General features: G+C 32.9%; 2 protein-coding genes across 3 annotated transcripts in view; both read left to right on the top strand.

Moving 5' to 3' along the window:
- Nucleotides 1-1,967: 1,967 nt before the first annotated feature.
- LOC120471294 (uncharacterized) lies at nt 1,968-17,772 on the top strand. The gene is made up of 9 exons (XM_089131613.1): nt 1,968-2,362; nt 2,804-2,875; nt 3,019-3,042; nt 3,273-3,317; nt 4,989-5,064; nt 5,178-5,323; nt 10,612-10,757; nt 15,182-15,316; nt 17,622-17,772. The coding sequence occupies exons 2-9, from the start codon at nt 2,813-2,815 to the stop codon at nt 17,746-17,748; spliced, it is 762 nt and encodes a 253-aa protein (XP_088987739.1). The 5' UTR covers nt 1,968-2,362; nt 2,804-2,812; the 3' UTR covers nt 17,749-17,772.
- Nucleotides 17,773-17,818: 46 nt separating this feature from the next.
- foxl2b (forkhead box L2b) overlaps nt 17,819-22,500 on the top strand; it is a 16,617-nt gene continuing 11,935 nt past the window's right edge. For both annotated transcript variants that reach the window (XM_089131610.1, XM_039661080.2), the window contains exon 1: nt 17,819-17,875. The gene's annotated coding sequence lies outside the window, so the exon portion shown is untranslated. The remainder of the gene's footprint in view (nt 17,876-22,500) is intronic.

The following is a 22,500-nucleotide window of genomic DNA, read 5'->3' as shown; positions in this document are numbered from 1 at the left end:
AATACATAATCTATATTATATAAATATAAATATTTTATGTATGAATAAAACATTTTCTTAAATATATACATGCATGTGTGTGTATTTATATTTACAAAATTTTATACATCACACACAAATATATTATGTAAACACAGACTTTTATTTTGGATGCGATTAATCGCAATTAATTTTTGCACAGCCCTAATAAAAATATACACTCAGAGTAAAACCAAAACTCAGACACCAGATTTTTTTTTTTTCTAGTGTGATCAGGACACTATAGTTCATTTGTGTACGTGCGAGGGCAAAATGAAGTAAACTGTGACATATTATACCCATAAATGTTCTTCATACAGTGACGAGCAGTGACATTTATTAAGATTTGGGAACAAAAATTAAGTGTGAAGTTCTTTGAAGTGTGTTTCCTGTAATCGCTAATGCTCTTTTTACACACACACTGAACAACATGAAGCATTGCTTGGTCACTGGTTGAGCTAAACTGGTATTATCTAATTGTGTAGTTCAATTTAACAGATATTCAACATAATTCATGTGTGAGAGTCCAACAGAAGGACGGACAAAACCAGTCTCATATATCCACTGATTTAATAACGAGTTCTTGTTATATTTTATAGTTTTCTAAACCAAAGTGAATAAACTGTGATCATGTGAGAAATGTTGAAAGTGTCTGAATACATTTTGGTTTGACTGTAGCTTTAAACTAGTTTCTCAACTCAAAAGTGTCTGGCGAGTGTGTTGTCATCATTTACCACAACAACCAAAAATAATTCAAAAATGTTTTTCTAATCCGAAGTGCAGATACACACACTCTAATGGTGTTTTTATTTTATTTTATTTTTTACAAAAGGTACATTTTCCTGTTATAATGTATAATTTCCCTTTAAAAAATGCTTACTACCATATGAATATTTGTACGGTCAGCCAGCTGAAAAAGAATAACTGAAAGTTTCAGTTACTATGAGGAAAGGTGTACTTTGACAAGTCAAAGATGAATATTTTATGATAATTTTTACTTTTCACACCGTTTTAAAAATAAAAACAGTAGTCTACAGTATACAGTAGCTACTCATAACCTAGAATTGTATTAGAATTGTATTTCATACGACTTTAATCGGCATTCTGTGATCAATTCGCGCTACGGTAGCATTTTTCGACAAGGCAGCAAAAATCGACAGAACAATGGCTAATATTGCCCACAACCCATTGCACGTACGAGGATTCGATTAGAATAGCCTACAAGTACGAATAAAAAGCGTTAAGAACTACAAACGTGTTGGACGTGCGAGTAGGATTAGCTAGTTTGCTCAAAAATAGAAATTCTGTCATCATTTACTCACCCTCAAGTTCTTTCAAACCTGAATGTAAACAACACTGGGTCCCTGTTTCAGTTTGTAACTGTTTTCTTTATTTCACATGTAAAGAAAACATCTTAAAGATGTTAACTTTAACATCTTAACTTTTTGATTCAGTTTTAAATGTTCTGTTGGTTGTATTTTACCCCAGCTTTTGTGTAGTGTTAAAAAACTGAAACAGGAAGTGCTTCTGGACCAGTGTTGTTTACATCTTGTGAAATGGTCCGGTTGTGGAGATTAAAGCGGAGGAAAATCGAGGAAAACGGGATTATGGCAGAGTCTTCAAAATTTACTGTCCTCCCATCTTTGAAAGGAAACGTACGTTTAGATGTAATTTTATATATAGTTATGTTTAATTAATATAATTTTAAAAAGTAGCATAAACACAACGAGGGGTGTCTGTTTTATCTGTTTTTGTGACTAACGTTTCTTTACTATAACCATAAAATTCAAATTCTCGGTATTGCATTGGACTCTACGATCGGCGGAAATTATCGAGCGTCCTTACACCTTCACCGGAAATACCGCCGTGCATAGAGCCCATTGGAAGTCATCAACTGTTTGCTTACCGACATTCGTTAAAATATCTTCTTTTGTGTTCGGCAAAAGAAAGAAACTCACACAGGTTTGAAACAACTAGAGGTGATGAATGAATTATAAATTTACATTTTTACGTGAAGTATTCCTTTGAGTACCGAGGTTTTTTCTGTAAGACTTTTATTTTGAAAGACGCACTTCAACGCTTCCGGGTTTCATGGGCGGGATCGAGCGGGATTTGTCAACTTTGTGCATGTCCACTTCCGACGCAGTTCAACAATGGCCGAAACGAAGGCCAGATATCACCATAGACAGGGATATCACTTTTCTGTTCCACTTTAATGTAAATTTAACCAACAACGCCAACCCTACCTTAAGTTTTAATGGATTCCCGACTGAATTGAGTATAAGGAAGAAGTAGATTAAAGCGGTTCGCCGGGATGAAAGTCCAAATTTAAAAATAAAACAAGGTAAGTTAGCGCGTTTGTTTGTTCAGGTGAAATACTACATTATAATGGTCGTATTGGCCCTTTACAGGTATTTTAATAGGTAAAAAGTAGTAGGTGAGTTATAATCAGTCAGATTTAATCCTCATGAATAGTATCAACTAATTTCAGGGCAGAAATAACTTTTTAATCAAAAAATTTTGACACTTGTTGAGAAACGTTATTTTTTAGAAATCGATTTGGGGTCCAGAAAAGAATGCCAATGGGTTATATGTTTTTTTTTTTTTGCTTAATTTGATGCAAGTTTTCTGCAAAATCTGTGACGTGTTTTTATTTTTTATACATATTTACCTGTCAGAGCTCGAGCAACGGCAAGATCACGGGTTTTTTATGGTTAATGTAATCCTAAATTACTTTATGTGATCTCACCTATAAATGTTGTGTTTTTTGGCCTTGATTTGGCAGGAATATTACATGAAATCTTTGATGTTGCTCATCTTGCACAAGCAGGTCAAGGGTCATGCATTCCATTCCCAGGTAACATTATAAAAATAAATATCTTTAAACTGTTATCTGTACTGTAAATGTTGTGTTTTTTGGCTTTGATTTGGTAGGAATATTAGGCTACAGTAAATCTTTGATGTACCGGCGTCTTCATGTTGCTCATCCTGCACCAACAGGTCAAAGGTCATGGATCGATTCAGGTAACATTGTAAAAACAGTTATCTGTCCTTTAAATGTTGCATATGTTTTTGGGCTGTATTTGTTAGAAATATTCCATGAAATCAGAAATGTTCATCCTCATGTTGCACGTCTTGCTCTTCATGCATTCGATTCCCAAGTAACAGAAAAATAAATCCTCTCAGTCCTTAGAGGTTGCATATGTTGATTCGGTATTATCTGTGACACCTGACCTCTTGTTTCCCTCTTACAGCTCATCCGACACGAGCAGGTCAAAGGTCACCCGTCAGATTCCCAGGTGAGGTCAAATACTTATAGAAACACAGAGCTCAATGCAGTTATCTGTCCTTTAGATGTTGCATGTAGAAATATTCCATGAAATCAGAGATGTTTGTCCTCATGCATGTTGTATTATACTTTTTAATTTGATTCTAATTTTATTTTATTTACTTTACATTTTTATTTGATTTATTTTACCTGTTATTTTCTACTTTTTTTATTTTATCCTATTCATATTTTTATCCCATTTGTATTTTATGCTACTTTTAAATTAATTTAAGTTTAGTATTATTATTATTTTAATTTTATTATTTTGGTTGCATGCATTCGATTCCCAGGTAACATAGAAATTATTTAGTATTATTTTATTTTATTTATTTATTTATTTTATTTGATTCCATTTCTATTTTATTTGAGTATTTTATGCATTCGACTCCTGGGTAATCAGTCTTTTAGATGTTGCATGTGTTTTTTAGTAGAAATATTCCATGAAATCTGAGATGTTTGTCCTCATGGAAGTCATGCATTCAATATTTTTATTGTATTATACTTTTTAATTTGATTCTAATTTTATTTACTTTCCATTTTTATTTTATTTATTTTACTATTATTTCACCTGTTATTTTCTACTTTTTTATTTTATCCTATTCACATTTTTATCCTATTTCTATTTTATGCTACTTTTAAATTAATTTAATTTTAGTATTATTTTAATTTTATTATTTTGGTTGCATGCATGCGATTCCCAGGTAACATAGAAATTATTTAGTATTATTTTATTTTCTATTTTTAATTATTTTCTTCCATTGCTATTTTATTTGAGTATTTTATGCATTCGACTCCCGGGTAATCAGTCCTTTAGATGTTGCATGTGTTTTTTAGTAGAAATATTCCATGAAATCTGAGATGTTTGTCCTCATGCAAGTCATGCATTCAATATTTTTATTTGTATTATACTTTTTAATTTGATTCTAATTTCATTTTATTTACTTTCCATTTTTATTTTATTTATTTTACTATTATTTTACCTGTTATTTTCTACTTTTTTATTTTATCCTATTCACATTTTTATCCCATTTCTATTTTATGCTACTTTTAAATTAATTTAAGTTTAGTATTATTTTAATTTTATTATTTCGGTTGCATGCATTCGATTCCCAGGTAACATAGAAATTATTTAGTATTATTTTATTTTCTATTTTTAATTATTTTATTCCATTGCGATTTTATTTGAGTATTTTATGCATTCGACTCCCGGGTAATCAGTCCTTTAGATGTTGCATGTGTTTTTTAGTAGAAATATTCCATGAAATCTGAGATGTTTGTCCTCATGCAAGTCATGCATTCAATATTTTTATTGTATTATACTTTTTAATTTGATTCTAATTTTATTTTATTTACTTTCCATTTTTATTTTATTTATTTTACTATTATTTTACCTGTTATTTTCTACTTTTATTTTTATTCATATTTTTATCCCATTTCTATTTTATCCTGCTTTTTTTAGTATTATTTTAATTTTATTAATTTGGTTGCATGCATTCAATTCCCAGGTAATATAGAAATTATTTAGTATTATTTTATTTTCTATTTTTATTTATTTTATTTTATTCCATTTCTATTTATGCATTCGACTCCCGGGTAATCAGTCCTTTAGATGTTGCATGTGTTTTTGGGTTTGATTTGGCAGAAATATCACACAGTATCTGTGACGCTCGCAGCCCATCTGACACGAGCAGGTCAAAGGTCACCCGTCAGATTCCCAGGTGAGTTAACATGCACGCATAAAGACACAGAGCTTAAATGCATTGCAAATCAGCCAAATGTAAATGATTTTGTGGTTTTATTAAGGTGTTCTTGCAACGATTTACAATTATAGAGTTGAGAAGTCGTGCCCCGGGAATAAGAGGAAACAGCTCTGCGGACGCCGATGTGTTGACATCTGTGACGAGGCTTTTGACGACGGCGTCCGCAATCGGAATGTGCATCGAGAGGAAAAAACTAAAACAATGCATGGATCATTTGGTGAGCTCCAGCTTGAGTCGATTATTGATGTCATCTTGATCCAATTTGATGAATTTCAGAGGGTTCGCCCAGAGAAACGGCCCGTCCGGAGCAAACCGGGGTCATTTTTCCTCAGGATTTCAGTCTGATCTACATTTATTTTTGAGCAAAACATCTATCTAGATGTGCTAAGCGTATCTCTTTTAAGTTGACCTTCGTGCAACTTTTCCCTTTGTGCGATTGCAAGCGAACGCCAAGTCTTTAGAAACTCGCCGGAGACTAAACAAGAAGCAGGTTGTACCCGCGCTGATAAATCTACAGCTAAGGCGCAGACGCGTCTCCTGAGATGCTGAGCCGCGTGATTCACTCCTGTGGGTGGGTCGGCCTGCATAATAAACTGGTTGCCAATTTGTTTTCTAAATGAAAATCCGTTGGTCAACCCGAGACCCTGTCCCAATTCGTTAAATCTAATTGACTTTTTTTGGCTGATTTCCTCATTTAGACGCGGCTTTGATCCTCCCGCTCGCATGAGGTAATGCTGCGATCTGTGCCACGGTTTCATTCATTTTAATCTTTTTATTGAATGCCAGGCACATAAGCATGACAATAATCCAATATATAGTGTAAAAAATATTAAACAACAAATAGGAAAAGAAAATGCACAGCGAAATTCATAAAGTAATAGTACAAAAGAAAGAAACAAAGTGATATAAACTGGAAGAAGAATGACAAGATTTACAGTAAAAACCACATTTGGTGGTGATCTTTGTCTATTAACATAAAATACATATTTTTTTTAGAGAAAAGGGAAGTTTCATCCCTAAAAATATTCCATATCTACCCAAAACATCTTGCTATAAATGCTATTAAAAAATACGTGGACAATATTTTATTTCTCAGTCCCACAGAAAACACACTTTTTATTATTATTATTTATTGAACGCCAGTCAATAATCCAATATATAGTGTAAAAATATTAAACAAATGTAGACTACAGCAAAAAAGAAAAGTAAACGCACAGTGGAATTTATAAAATAATTATAAAAGTAAAAAAGAAAATGATATAAACAGGAAAAAACAACAGGTATGAGATCATCATATAAATATTGCTTCAAGTCAATATATATTTTTAATATCTATCTGAAATAACAAAGAGTTTTCCTTTAGCCCATTTTTGTTTATGTATATGGCATTCCCCATAATCAAAGATTAACAATAAAAGTGTATTAAAATAAATTAAAAAATCATATTTTTCAGAAAAAGTAAACATTTACAAAGAAAACATTGCAAATATACCTGAAACATCTTACTATTATAAATGCAAGTTAAAAAATAAGTGTATTTGTGCTTTCCCACAGAAATCATTTGCATTTGCTCTGTGAGCTGAAAGAATAATAATAATAATAATAATAATACATGAAGCACGGGAGAAACGGCTTGGATTTAATGCTCAATTAATGTAACCTCATTAAATATGCATATTTTTAGAGATGCAGATATCCATAAATGCTTTACAATAAATCGATTTTTAATGCTTTTTTTGGAAGTCTCTTCTGCTCACCAAGGATGCATTTATTTTATGTAACATTATTCCACTGTAATATATAGTAAAATGTAATAAATTCCTGTGTCACATGACCCTTCAGAAATCACTCTAATATGATGATCAAAAAACATAATTATTATCAGTGTTAAAGTGTTGCGAACAATTTTATTTTTCTGGATTTTTTGATGAACAGAAAGCTCAAAAATACTAAAGACATTTATAAGATTACAAAAAGATTCTTTCACTTTTGATCAATTTAATACATCGCTGCTGAATAAAAGTACAAATCTTTTAAATTATTATTTTTTTAAATCCTATTGACCCAAAACCTTTGAACGGTTGTACTGTTTAATGTTACAAAAGCTTTCTATTTCAGATAAACGCTGTTCTTTTGAGCTTTATTTGTCAAATAATACTGAAAAATATAATTGCAACATTGCTAATAATCATAACTGTTTATTGAGCATCAGATCCTCATATTAGTGTGATTTCTGAAGGATCATGTGACTCTGAAGACTGAAAATCACAGGAATAAATTACACTTTACTATATATTCACAAAGAAAACAGATGATTTACATCACAATAATATTTAACCATTTTTACTGTGTTTTTGATCAAATTAATGCAGCCCTGGTGACGAAAACATTTTAAAAATCTTACCGACGTCAAACTTTAAATAGACAGATAACCTCATATCAATATGTATTTCTCTATAAGGTTCATTTATAGATTTGAGTATTTTTAATGAGTCAAACTTTCACTGTACAGTGCATTGAATGAGTTTTACATGAGTTAAACTTGCTCTGAGTGAAGTGTGTCTGAGTGTTAAACAGGGAAAGGTTGACAGGAACAGGAAAGCGGTGTTTTTACAAGCGTTTCCGCGTCTCAGACACAATAGCTGTCATCGGCCGGCACTCTCGTCAGTCTCTCCGGAACAACATTACACGGGCCTGCTCATTAACCAGAAGAAATGCTCATTTATAATGTGTGTGTCAATGCCATACTTTACAGGAGGAACTCGGAAAATGAGAATATCCTGCAAAAGTTCAGTAATTCAACTTAAAGGTGAAACTAATATATTATATAGACTCATTACATGCAGAGTGAGATATTTCAAGCCTTTTATTTGTTATAATTTTATGATTATGGCTAATAATCACCAAATACAAATTGGAATATTGTGAAAAGGTTTTCATATCTGTAAGCCATAATCATCACAATTATAACAAATAAAGGCTTGAAAGATCTCACTTTGCATGTAATGAGTCTATATAATATATTAGTTTCACTTTTCATTATATAATATATTAGTGATTTGATTTGAGAAATATGTGGAATGTTAGATTTTTTTTTTTTAAAGTTCAATTGTCAAACTACTGGATCATTTAGATGAAAGTTAAAAAAAATATTATAATAATGTTATATATAAATTAATATTATATGTAATAATAGAAATGTCACACACATTTATATTATTATATTAGGGCTGTGCAAAAGTTAATTGCGATTAATCGCATCCAAAATAAAAGTCTGTGTTTACATAATATATTTGTGTGTGCTGTATATAATTATTTTGTATATATAAATACACACACATGCATGTATATATTTAAGAATTATTTGCGCTTAAATTCTGTATATATTTATAAATACATAATCTATATTATATAAATATTTTATATATGAATAACACATTTTATTAAATATATACATGCATGTGTGTCTATTTATATATACAAAATAATTATATACAGCACACACAAATATATTATGTAAACACAGACTTTTATTTTGGATGCGATTAATCGCAATTAATTTTTGCACAGCCATATATTATATATAATATTGTGTGTGTATATATATATATATATGTGTGTGTGTGTGTGTTTGTGTGTATATATCAAATTTTAATTACTATTTTTCATTAATTTTTGGCACATTACAAGCGTTTAGACTAAATACAGTCCCGCTAATTTAAGAAGGAAAGCTAAGAAGGCTAATTTATAATGTGTGTGTCAATGCTATACTTTATATAGAACGAGTTTGAACACTTTTCTCATCCTTGTGTAATTATTATATTATACATTTTATGTGCTTGTGATTTTATCTATTGTGTTTAAGTGTGTGTCTTTGTGTGTGTGTGTGTGTGTGTGTGTCTGAGTGAGTGTGTAGTATATGTGTCTGTCTGAGTAAGTGTGTCTGAGTGTGTGTGTGTGTGTGTGTGTGTGTGTGTGTATTTTAAACTACAGACTCAATCTCTGACTGTTTGCATGTACGTATTAGTTTCATAATGAACTAAACTGCATCTTTTGGCCCCCCTCAGATTTCCCCTCAAGTTCATCAAGTGAGATTCAGAGCCAGTTACAGTAACAGTGAAACCAAAGCATCAGCACACACACACACACACACACACACACTTTCACACTCGCCTGCAAACCTAAACTCTCAAGAGTGAATTCCTTCCTCTGGCTTTTAGCACCTGCTTCTGGGAGTCACTGGAGGTGTGTGTGTGTGTGTGTGTGTGTGTGTGTGTGTGTGTGTGTGTGTGTGTGTGTGTGTGTGTGGGAATGAGGGGTGTTTAGTAACACCTGGGTGGGCTCGAGCTGCAGCTGCTGTGAATCCACACACCGATCCTTTACATTTACATTTAATCTATTTAAACCCTGTTATGAAAACATATGCGTACAGCGAACTCACTCTAACCAAATGTTGACGAGTTTCCTAATTAGCCCATAAACGAAGCGATTAATCGTACGCTCACAGTCGCTGCTGGTGTGAAAGTGCACTTATTGCTGACTTTTTCAAGACTTTATTTTCATGGTACTAACATTCAAATATTAATTGACAAACTTCAACTAAATGAAAATTACAAATGCTGCCTTGGCAATAAAGTTGAAGCGCTAAAATTATATATATATATATAAAAAATCTAACTAAATATGGTAGAAAATCATCAGAAACATATCCACGGAAGAGGATTAGGGCCAAGCAATAATAAAAAAAAATAAAACCATCTCGAGATTAAAGTCATTATAAAAAATGAAATGACTTAAATATTGAAATATAGCGCAAATAAAACGGGTACACCTGAAGCACTAAAATTATTAACTGCAAATAAACACCTGCAAATAAAAAATAAAACACTTTTTGATTCATTTATTTTTTATAATTATAATGCGAAATTAAACTCGTCAAATTTCGAGAGAAAAAAGTCGAAAAACAATTTTGAGAATAAACTCGAGAATTAAATATAGAGAGTGAAGTCATTTTCGAGAAAATTTTCGACACGTCAAGATTGTATTTAGACTTTTTTCTTTAAATTTAACGAGTTTTTTCTCGAAACACAACGACTTTATTCTCGAAATTTAATTTCGATTTTTTTTTTTTTTTTTTTTTTTTTTTTTGGAAAAGTTTAAGATGTTTAATTTTGCATTATAATGACTATAAGGTATTAAAATTTTTTTATTTATTTAAAAAATTAAAAAGTGTTTTATTTTTTATTTGCAGGTGTTAATTTGCAGTTAATAATTTTAGTGCTTCACCCTTCATATTCTGTTTAATTTGCGCTATATTTCAATATTTAAGTCAATATTAATATAATATATAGTCAATTAAAGCACCCGTGGGAGTTGGTACAGGGAGCGGCGACTGCTAACTCTTCTTTGCATGCTTGCATTTCTCCAAAAAAACAGTGTAGTAGCACCCGTTGTGTTTTAGTAGTTGACCCTGTTCAAACTGTTTTGGTTCTTGATGTCTTGCAGGATCTTGAAGTGTTTTATACTCCTCCACCTCTAAATAGCAGCGTATCTTGCTGCCGATCTGGTGACCCGATGAGGGGAAGCCCGAGATGCCCGACGCAGAGACCAGGACAATCTGCCATCTGGAAGCCTGTCACGAATACCAGCATGTGTGTGTAGCAGCTCACACACACACACACACACACACACACCTCCAGCCCTTATCGCCTGCATCGCATCCCTCAGATAGGAGCGCGAGCGGTGGGCGCACGTTTGTTCATTCATTCGCGCGCTCTGATTGGTTGGTCCTCGAGCTCTGAGTGCGTCTGGGGGGATTTCCTCAGTTCACACAGAGGCTGGATGTTGTCGTCTCGCTGTCCAAATAGGAAAAACTCACTGATTAATATCTTGATTTAGCTTTTATTTTTTATTTCTTTGAAAACTGCTATTTAGGTTTTAAATAGGGCTGTGCAAAAGTTAATTGCGATTAATCGCATCCAAAATAAAAGTCTGTGTTTACATAGTATATTTGTGTGTGCTGTATATAATTATTTTGTATATATAAATACACACACATGCATGTATATGTTTAAGAAAATGTGTTATTCCTATATAAAATATTTATATTTATATAATATAGATTATGTATTTTTATATATATACAGAATTTAAGTGCAAATAATTCTTAAATATATACATGCATGCATAGGTATTTATATATACAAAATAATTATATACAGCACACTCAAATATATTATGTAAAACAGACTTTTATTTTGGATGCGATTAATCGCAATTAATTTTTGCACAGCCCTAGTTTTAAAATAGTGTTTTATTTATTTACAGGTGAAACTCGAAAAAATTCTATATCGTGCAAAAGTTCTTAAAATGTGACTAATATATTATATTAAAAACTTAAAATGTGGAACTAGTATATTATATAGACTCATTACATGCAAAAGTGAGATATTTAAGATTTATATATGAAGAGTTCAGATGCAAAAGCCTCTAAATGCCATTTGAAATTTTCTTCTTTAATGATGATTTATGTCAAGCTTGTATATTTATTTTTCAGTGATTTCACTTAAATAGCAATGGTAATTACCTATTAATTGTTATTTAAGTGAAATTACTGAACTTGAATATACAAGTTTGACAAAAAAGAAGAAAATTTCAAATGGCATTTAGAGGCTTTTGCATCTGAACTCTTCATATATATATATATTAAGACTTTAATTGTGATGATTATGGATTACAGCTTATGAAAACACCAATTTTTTAATTTTTTTTTCCACAATATTCTAATTTTGAATTAGGGGATTTTTCTATAAGCTGAACGGGAGCTTCATCCCACAAATAATATATATATAAATAAAAGGATAATGCACCATGAATCATTTCAATTTGGTTTCTTGAACATGACAATGAGTTGACTGTACTAATATGGCCGCCACAGTCACCAGATCTCAACCCAATAGAGCATCTTTGGGATGTGGTGGAACGGGAGCTTCATCCCACAAATCTCCATCAACTGCAAGATGCTATCCGATCAATATGGGCCAACATCTCTAAAGAATACTTGTTGAATCAATGCCACGTAGAATTAAGGCAGTTCTGAAGGTGAATAATCCTAATAATCCTTTAGGTGAGTGTATATCCTTCCAGATGAATAATACTGCATGATTGTACTTCCAAGATCTCAGACATCATCAGTGTGAATCTCTTACTCACAGACTGAGGATTGTCCAGATAACATGTGTAGAGATCGCTTCGCTCCGATAGTTACTGAGCAGCCGGTAAATATGACTGTAAAACAAGTGGCGCTCTTTGTTTCAAAGGAAGCAAAACATAAAATATATTCTTGAAGACAGCTCTGATGGACAACACAAATAAAAAGGTGAAACCCGAAAGATTTGAATATAATGCAAAAGTTAATTTATTTCAGTAATTCTACTCTAAAAGTGAAACTAATATAATATTTAGACTCATGACATGCAAAGTGAGATATTTCAAGGCTTTTTTTTTGTTATAATATTGATTATGGCTTTTGAAACCTTTTCACAATATTCTTATTTTGAATTTGGCGTTTTCATATCTGTAAGCCATAATCATCACAATTATAACAAATAAAGGCTTGAAATATCTCACTTCGCATGAAAAGAGTCGATATAATATATTAGTTTCACCTTTTAGGTTGAATTACTGAAATGAATTAACTTTTGCATGATATTCAAAATTTTCGGGTTTCACTTGTAGGTGGTTGTTGCTCAAGCAAAATTCAGAATTTGATAATTGTCTCTGTTTCAATTCATGAATTGAAATTTGGAAATGACAATTCAGAGAAATTCCACAGATTCTGGCAGACTATAAACTTATATATATATATATATAGTAAGGTTTGTCGGTCCTTTAAATTCTTGAACATTACTTAAGTTATATTACATTTTCTGCAGTAATATTGATTTCTTTCAATTTTGATTTATTGTAACTCTACATGCTTGAAGTCGCTGTGAAATTGAAGTTTTCTATTGCGTCGTACATCCGAGTAACATCCGGGCGGGGCTTGATCGTTTCTGTGGAGATTGTGTCTGCTATTGGCTGATCTCATGTGAGTGACAGGTTAAAGCCCCGCCCACATCATCAGAGAAGAGAAGATATGCTGCAAGAGGAAGATATTCTGATACAGGAATTATAATTAAAAATGATGTGCACGAATAAAACGGCAATATTCCATAAATATTATTTTTTATTTATTTATTTATTACAAGGACAGTGCATATTAACATGACAAGTCAAAATATGCCAGAGTTAGCCAAATGGCTAGATAATTAAATATAATTAGATATTAAATAATGACTTTAATTTTAAATTCTATTTTTTTTTGTGTGTCTATACTAGAACAGATTTTCCTGTTAGCTAGATTTACATTTTGCTTTTATAAAGCGACTTTCATTGCATTTCAAGGTGCTTATCCTGGGAGTCGAACCCCTGACAGTGGCGTTGCAAGCGGTTCGAGCCACAGGAAAGCTCAAACAGGGAGAGCATTGAGAAGAGACTCAGACAGACTCGAAGACAGCGAGATGTGCAGAGATAACTGTCCCGCTGAGAGCAGATAACCAGAGGAATGTCCCAGTAAACCTGTTCAAACCTGCCCGAGAAATGAGCCACACGATCTCAGCCGAAGAGCCGTGGTGTAGATCAGTTATCCCGACTGTCTTTCTAGTACCAGAGTTTGTAAGTGAAGTTTATTGAATTTGGAAATTAATTAGGATTATTAGGAACACCATACTAATACTGTGTTTCTCCTTCAGAACTGCCTTAATTCTACGTGGCATTGATTCAACAAGTATTCTTTAGAGATGTCGGCCCATATTGATAGGATAGCATGGATGAAGCTCCCGTTCCACCACATCCCAAAGATGCTCTATTGGGTTGAGATCTGGTGACTGTGGCGGCCATATTGGTACAGTCAACTCATTGACATGTTCAAGAAACCAATTTGTGACATGGTGCATTATCCTGCTGGAAGTAGCCATCAGAGGATGGGGACATGGTGGCCAGAAAGGGATGGACGTGGTCAGAAACAATGCTCAGGTAGGCCGTGGCGTTTAAACGATGCCCAATTGGCACTAAGGGGCCTAAAGTGTGCCAAGAAAACCATTACACCACCACCACCAGCCTGCACAGTGGGAACAAGGCATGATGGATCCATGTTCTCATTCTGTTTACGCCAAATTCTGACTTTACCATCTGAATGTCTCAACAGAAATCCAGATTTAGCATGTTTTAGCACATTGCTAACATGAATTAGCAGGTTTGAGCACACATTGCTAAAGTGAATTTTTATATTGCACATTTAGCATGTTAACATGTTTAAGCACGTGTTCAATCATGTTAGCAATGTGCTAATATGATGCTAGCATTCTTTGCAATTGGTTAACATGAATTAGTACACAGCTAACATTAATTAGCATGTTGCTACCATGTTTAATGCGTTGTTTGCATGAATTGGCCTTTTGTTAACAATGTGGTAAAACCTGTTAATTCATGTTAAAAAAAAGCCAGTTCTTGCTACCAACGCGTTAAACATAGTAGCAACATGCTAATTAATGTTAGCAATGTGGTAAAACCTGATGTTTCATGTTAGCAAAGTGTTCAATCATGTGAGCCACATGCTTAATGTTAGCATGATTTAACATTTTGCTAGCACGAATTTGTATTTTTTTTATTTGTACGTTTTACCACATTGCTAACATTGATTATCATGTTGCTAGCGTGTTTTAGTACATTGTTTCCATGAATTTAAATTTTATTAGCATGATTTTGCTAGCATGGTAATTCATTGCTAGCAAAGTTTTCAATCATGCTAGCAAAGTGTTAACATGGTGTCAACATGAATTTAGCACAATTGTGTAATAAAGTGGTTAGCTTAACTTAACTAGCATGAATTACCATGTTGCTTTTCAGTAAAAAGAAAAAGTAAAGCACTTTTGACCGGATGTGAGACTTTACTGTTACATCACTGTGTGTTTTGTGAGCAGACATGAAGCCATCTGTGTGTGTGTGTGTGTGTTCTTCTCTTCGACACCTAAAGCCCGTGCCGTTCACCCTCATCTGTGCGCGACGGGCCGGTGTCACAGGAACGGTTCTGCTGGGCTGTTTTCAACAATACGCCAGCACACCTGCAGGTCCGGGGTCGGGGGTCGAGTCTGAATCTCAGTCCTCACAGGTGCGGGCCGCTATTGAAACCTCACCTGTCACTCACCTGCCGCCTTTGATTTTAGCCAGCGCTTCCAACGCTTCCTGCGCTAGCTTAACATTCCTGCGCGAGGCCTCGCATGAGCGAAACGTTAAAAGGCAAACGCTAGCTCGAGGGCAACGAGACTGTCAGCGTCTGGTTTGATGCAATGATGCCGTAACTCTTTAGAGATTAGGTAGAGTTTGGGTAATAGTTTTGCTGAGTGCTGCTGTTTTCTATGGGTGTGTGTGACTCAAGCCGCCACCTTTATTTCTATTGTTCAGAAGACAGTAGTGTTATTTAGATCAATCAAACAGCAAAAAAAATATTGTTTACTTAGTATTTTTTTTTAATCTCGTTTCTAGTCCAAATATCTAAAAACTCTTAAATCGAGATGCATTTTAGGCTACCGGAGGTGTAAAATGCCATAAGATAAGTCTTGTTTTGAAATTAAAACAAGCTAAATTATCTCCCAATGGGTTAGGAAAAATAATCTTGTTTCTGTTTGAATTAACATTATTTTTCTTACCCCATTGGCAGATCATTTAGCTGTTTTTTTAAGCAACAACTCTTTTAAAGGAGAACTCCGGCCAACAATGAAACGTTGATCTAATCATAAAACATCGGTACATAGTCAATCGTTCTCTGAGATTTGTTTCCATAATAATCTAATGTAAAGAGTTGTATCTCTAAAAGCTGTTTAGAGATAAACAGCTAAAAAAGTAAAAAGAAATCGCTAGTTTATACCACTAACAAAGCTCAAAATAGCCTCACACTAACGCAATAACACAATGAGACTCCATACATGCAAAACGAAGTATTGAGAACTTTGTAAGTGTACAGACCGTTTAATAAGAAGATACTTTATGAAGACAGTTCACTTCGCGTACGCAGGCAGGAGCCATCTTTGAAAATAGTCTCGATAAGTCAAACCACGAACGTCGTGCTGAGTGATCTGAACTCTATGAAGTTCAGCGAACTGTATGAACGGCGTTCGGGGATCGACTTGTCGAGACTTTTTTTCAAGATGGCTCCTCTCTGCGTACGCGAAGTGAACTGTCTTCATAAAGTTTCTTCTTATTAAACGGTCTGTACACTTACAAAGTTCTCAATGCTTCGTTTTGCATGTATGGAGACTCATTATGTTATTGCGTTAGTGTGGGGCTATTTTGAGCTTTGTTAGTGGTATAAACTAGCGATTTCTTTTTACTTAGCCAATGCCCCCATTACTAGCATTATACGCTAAACTGTTTTTAGAGATAAAACTCTTTACATTCGATTATCATGAAAACAAATCTCAGAGAACGATTGACTAGGTACCGATGTTTTATTAGACCAAAGGTTCATTGTTCGCCGGAGTTCTCCTTTAAATTTAGATGTATTTCCCCAGAAAATAGGACATAATATCTTATGGCATATTTGTACTACTTTAGTAAATGCATCTTGATTTAATAATTTTTAGGTTTTTGGACTGGAAACGAGACAAAAATACCAAGTAAGAAAAGCATTTTTCCCAGTGTAAGCGCGTTTTGTTCTCATCTGATAGTGTCAGTGCAGTCAAATCAAGGGTTAGTAAGACTTTCGTTCATCTTAATCAAATTCTGTTTTAAATCAAATCTGAGAGATTTCTGTCCCTCATTTGACAATTTACTCAACGCTCACTTTGATGTTTAAAGTTGGTAAACAATGAATTAAGGCTTTTTAATCACATAAACATTAATCCGCGAACATAAACCTCTGAACTGTAACTGCTTCAATGATCCTCATTGGTTATTGCAGAAGCTCAAACGTGATGCGTAACACGAGCATGATCCTCATTGGTTCTTGCTTGAGATTATTCATTTAATCAGTTGGCGAGTTGATTTCACCGACAATGAAAACAAAGCTTGAATTGCACTGGATAATTACGCTATTGTCTTCTGTAGAGACGCATTTGGATTTGGTTCTTAAGTTGTTAATTTTTTTTAAAACAGTTAATTTTTTATTTAAATTAGTTATTTTTGCAAATGTGTAAAAAAAAATACATTAAAATGAATTCACACTTTAACAAATCTAAAAATACAAAATAACGAAATGTCACAATGAGGAAAAAAATAATAATGAAAATGGAGAAAAAAAAACAACTTTTTTTTATTTACTCTTGAACAATTGTTACCAATGTCGTTCCAAACCTGTAAGACTTTCGTTCAACATTTGGACACATTCAAGTGATTAAAATAACATTTATGTATGTATGCATGCATGACTTGGCTATAGATAATATTTTTACGGGAACTCATTTGTGATTTTTCTTTAGATGTGGAGGAAGAGATAAAGAGGAAGACTCATCCTCAGGGTCTGAGATGAGTGTGTGTGAATCTCTCAGCATCTGCCCGTCAGCACCTGATAAGAGCGGAGTGGGAGATGTTTTCCTCAGTGTCTGAAACACAACATGTTCCCGATACAGTCGGGTCTCAGCGTCCTGCAGAGATACAGCAGATCTTCACACTCGTCATGCTCTCCTCAAGGCCAAGACTGTCACATGAGGACATTTCACAAGGTCTAGATCAGGTTGGTTTTTAGTATAAAGTCCAATTATACAAACGCTCCTTTTCTCCTTTAGCAGTTTCCCCCGGGACCACCATTTTTTTAGATTATCATGACAGAATATGTTAATATATGACACACAAGCTATATACATTTATTCATTCTGCATGTTGTCACCTCTTGAGTCTCTCCATCTTTGTCTGACTCCAGTTTAAACAAAAGTCTAACAGTTTTTGAAGTTTTCAGTGTGTGCTCTTGTAGCTCCGCCCCCTGTGCCAGGAGCTTATTTGCATTTAAAGGGACAGACACAAAAACGCTCATCCTCAAAAAGTGACAATTTTAACATGATATTTAAAAATATATATGAGGTTTTGAGCTTAAACTTCACACACACATACACACACACTCTGGGGACATCAGAAATTTATTTTACATCCTTTGAAAAGGGCGATTTACCACCCATTTAACGTTTCAGTGACATCACCAGAGATCAGCTCCAGTGTGTGTCGTCATCTGTTTACAGGATTGAAATAGAAACATTGACAGAAGTAGCAACAGAAGATGTTTTTCTGTTTGTCAAACTGTTTTTTTTCTCGATCTGTTATAAATAGGTTGATTGTGAGTTTGTTGATAAAGGCGGCTGTAGGAATGATAAACATGAGTGTTGAGTCTGCTGAGGGTTGGCAATGAATCTTACCTGACGATACAGCATCTCATTTTATTCCCAATAACTTTATAAGGTGTTGCATTGAGGTTCTATAAATTCATACTCATGTTTTGTTATATTAAGAATTATAAATATTTCCAAAAGCGTGTACTAAAAATATTGAGGTAAAACGGAGATTAGTTTAATCAATACATTGTAAAAAAAAAATGTTGTTGGTTTAACTTAAATTAAGTAACCTGGTTGCCTTAAAATTTTAAGTTGATTGAACTGGAAAAAGTGAGTTAATACAATGAAGGAGATTGATTTAATCATCAGAAACTCAAAATAATAAGTTATCTGAACTAACTAAATAAATTAAGTTGATTTGACAAAAGAAAAAATGTTGTGATAACAAATCTTGAAAATATTTTTTACAGTGTCGAAACTAAAAAATATATTTTCAAGATTTGTTATCACAACATATTTTCTTTTGTCAAATCAACTTTATAATAATTTATTTAGTTGAGATAACTTATTATTTTGAGTTTCTGAAGGTTAAATTAATCTTCATTGTATTAACTCACTTTTTCCAGTTCAATCAACTTAAAATTTTAAGGCAACCCAGGTTACTTACTTTTTTAAGTTAAACCATCAATATTTTTTACAGTGTAGTTATTACAATATTTATTCTTTTGTCAAATCAACTTAAATAATTTATTTAGTTCAGATAACATATAATTTTGAGTTTCTGATGGTTAAATTAATCTCCTTCATTGTATTAACTCACTTTTTCCAGTTTAATCAACTTAAAATTTTAAGGCAACCAGGTCACTTAATTTTTTAAGTTAAACCATCAATATTTTTTTACAGTGTACTATTAGTAATAATAACTAACTACTATTGTTAAAATAATATAAATTACAGTATTGTTAGCATGTTCGTAGCATGTTTTAGTCCGTTGCTAACATAAGTTAGCATGTTGTAAACATTTTTAAAGAAGACGCTGCCATGTTTATGGCTGATTTGAAAAAGTGGGGAAAAAAGTTTTTTAATTTTAGAATTTTATGTTTATTGTTATGAAAAATGCACAAAAATACTATTTTAATTTTTTATATGAAATATATAACTTTCCAAAACACACTTTCTCAAAAACTGTGAGAAAATCAAAGCCATACATCTAAACAATCTGTTTTCCAAATTTAAGCTTGACATGTAAAAGAAATTAGCTTTCATTCAAATTTAGCTTGTGTGTGTGTGTGTGTGTGTGTGTGTGTGTGTGTGTGTGTGTGTGTGTGTGACAGGCCGTGTGATGTGGGTTCAGACGGCCTCTTTTACTATAATCTCTTATTATCAGTTATGTGAGACAAAACACACTCCGTTCACACACACACACACACACACACACACACCGTCAGCTTCTGCTCGTCTCGCCTGAGATCAGAGTTTGTCTTTAGTCTGCGAGAAAATAATCAAACGCCCCAACAGTGCAGATATGGAGGATTCTTCTGCTTTATCATTGCTTTTGATTCATTTTCATTTTTGCTATTTATATACGACGCATCAGTGTTACACACACACACACACACACACACACATCTATTCCTGTGAATTGTTTTGGAATTTGGGAATGCTGTATGTATCTCTTTTTGTCAAGTTGTTTGTTATATAGATTTTTATCAGGGACGGATTGTTTCACAGTATAAACAGGAACATGAGAGAATTAATGATGCAAACTTCATCAAATATGAAGACGATACAGAACAGTCAGTGAAGTCAAATCAATAATTCATGTACTGTATGTGAAGTTATATATGTGTACAGTAGTTGTTAGTGATTGATTTTGTGGTGATATTAAGGATTATGAAATCTTTGGTTTCAGTTTATAATATTTTGGTGTTGTGACGAGGTGTTCTGATTATTCTCAGCGGCATGAATAAACTCATGAATTTGACATATATAACCAGTTAACTCAGCATCTCAACGCTCAGGAACATTAATATAACATTCGTTCTGGCCTTTCATGATGTTCTCAAAACGTTCACAAAAATGAAGGAACAAAAAAGTTGTTTAAAACAAAGTGTGAGTGAGTGTTTAACTGTTACTTGTTTCGGAACGTTCCGAGAACATTCAAAAGTAACATTCCCACATCTGGAAAATTCTAAATTGGAATGTTCGCATTCAACCTGTGTTCTGAGAATGTGTGTTTGTGTGTGTCGTCTCGTTGTGTTTCTTGTGAAAGGAGTTCACCTGTGTGCGTGAGTGTGAGTGTGTGTGTGTGAGTGTAATGAGTGTGTTTGTTGTGAGTGACAGAAGTGTTCACCTGTGTTCCTGCCTCTCGTCTGTCACTCATTAGCGGCGGCTCGCTCTCGATCTGTGTGTGTGTGTGTGTGTGTGTTTGTTTAGTTTAACACGAGGCCGAGGCGAGTCGCACCCCGAGAGACACGAGCGCTTCTGTCTCCTGTTAACAACCCAGGTGTTTGTTTTCTTACCTCTCCTTTCCTTCTTTTCTTTCTCTTCCTCCTCCTCTCCGGGAGGGATGATCCAGAGATCTGTGGCCTTTCTTCAAATCTGAGACTCGAGTGTGTGTGTTTCCTCTGATTGAGAACACATTCGTCTGAACGGGACGAGTCCCTGTGACCCTCCACTGCCCTCAGAAGGGGGCGACCCGGCCTGAGTGTGTGTGTGTGTGTGTGTGTGAACCTGACACACACACACACCCCGCGTGCTCAGGTTTCTGCTACGCTAATGCAATCAGATGCATGAATGAAGTATAGTATATTTTGCAGTTTGAAATCTGGGGTTAGTAAGAGTTTACGGCTGCATTTATTTGATCAAAAATACAGTAAACTAATATTATTTATTATTTATTTTTATGTATGTAATTTTATACTATGTTTAACATGCAGTGCAAACTTGTTTTGTGGGGATGGGAGTTTTAGGCTGCATTTATTTGATCAAAAATACTGTAAAATTATTATTTATTTTAAAAAATTCTATTGTTTTTTACTATTTAAATTTTTTGGGGGTTAGTAAGAGTTTAAGGATGCATTTATTTGATCAAAAATACTGTAAAATTATTATTTATTTTAAAAAATTCTATTGTTTTTTACTATTTAAATTTTTTGGGGGTTAGTAAGAGTTTAAGGATGCATTTATTTGATCAAAAATACTGTAAAATTATTATTTATTTTTTAAAATTCTATTGTTTTTTACTATTGAAATTTTTTGGGGGGTTAGTAAGAGTTTAAGGCTGCATTTATTTGATCAAAAATACTGTAAAATTATTATTTATTTTTAAAAATTCTATTGTTTTTTACTATTTAAAAAATGTTTTGGGGTTAGTAAGAGTTTAAGGCTGCATTTATTTGATCAAAAATACTGTAAAATTATTATTTATTTTAAAAAATTCTATTGTTTTTTTTTACTATTTAAAAATGTTTTGGGGTTAGTAAGAGTTTAAGGCTGCATTTATTTGATCAAAAATACTGTAAAATTATTATTTATTTTTTAAAATTCTATTGTTTTTTACTATTTAAATTTTTTTGGGGTTAGTAAGAGTTTAAGGCTGCATTTATTTGATCAAAAATACTGTAAAATTATTATTTATTTTTAAAAATTCAATTGTTTTTTTTACTATTTAAAAAATGTTTTGGGGTTAGTTAGAGTTTAAGGCTGCATTTATTTGATCAAAAATACTGTAAAATTATTATTTATTTTTTTTAAAAATTCTATTTATTTTTTTTACTATTTAAAAATGTTTTGGGGTTAGTAAGAGTTTAAGGCTGCATTTATTTGATCAAAAATACTGTAAAATTATTATTTATTTTTAAAAATTCTATTGTTTTTTACTATTTAAAAATGTTTTGGGGTTAGTAAGAGTTTAAGGCTGCATTTATTTGATCAAAAATACTGTAAAATTATTATTTATTTTTAAAAATTCAATTGTTTTTTACTATTTAAAAATGTTTTGGGGTTAGTAAGAGTTTAAGGCTGCATTTATTTG

The sequence above is a fragment of the Pimephales promelas genome, chromosome 5 (assembly GCF_988280905.1).
Source record: "Pimephales promelas chromosome 5, fPimPro1.hap1.1, whole genome shotgun sequence".
NCBI lineage: Eukaryota > Metazoa > Chordata > Actinopteri > Cypriniformes > Leuciscidae > Pimephales > Pimephales promelas.
Note: the sequence above shows the minus strand (reverse complement) of the source record. Positions and strands in the feature narration are given on the sequence as shown.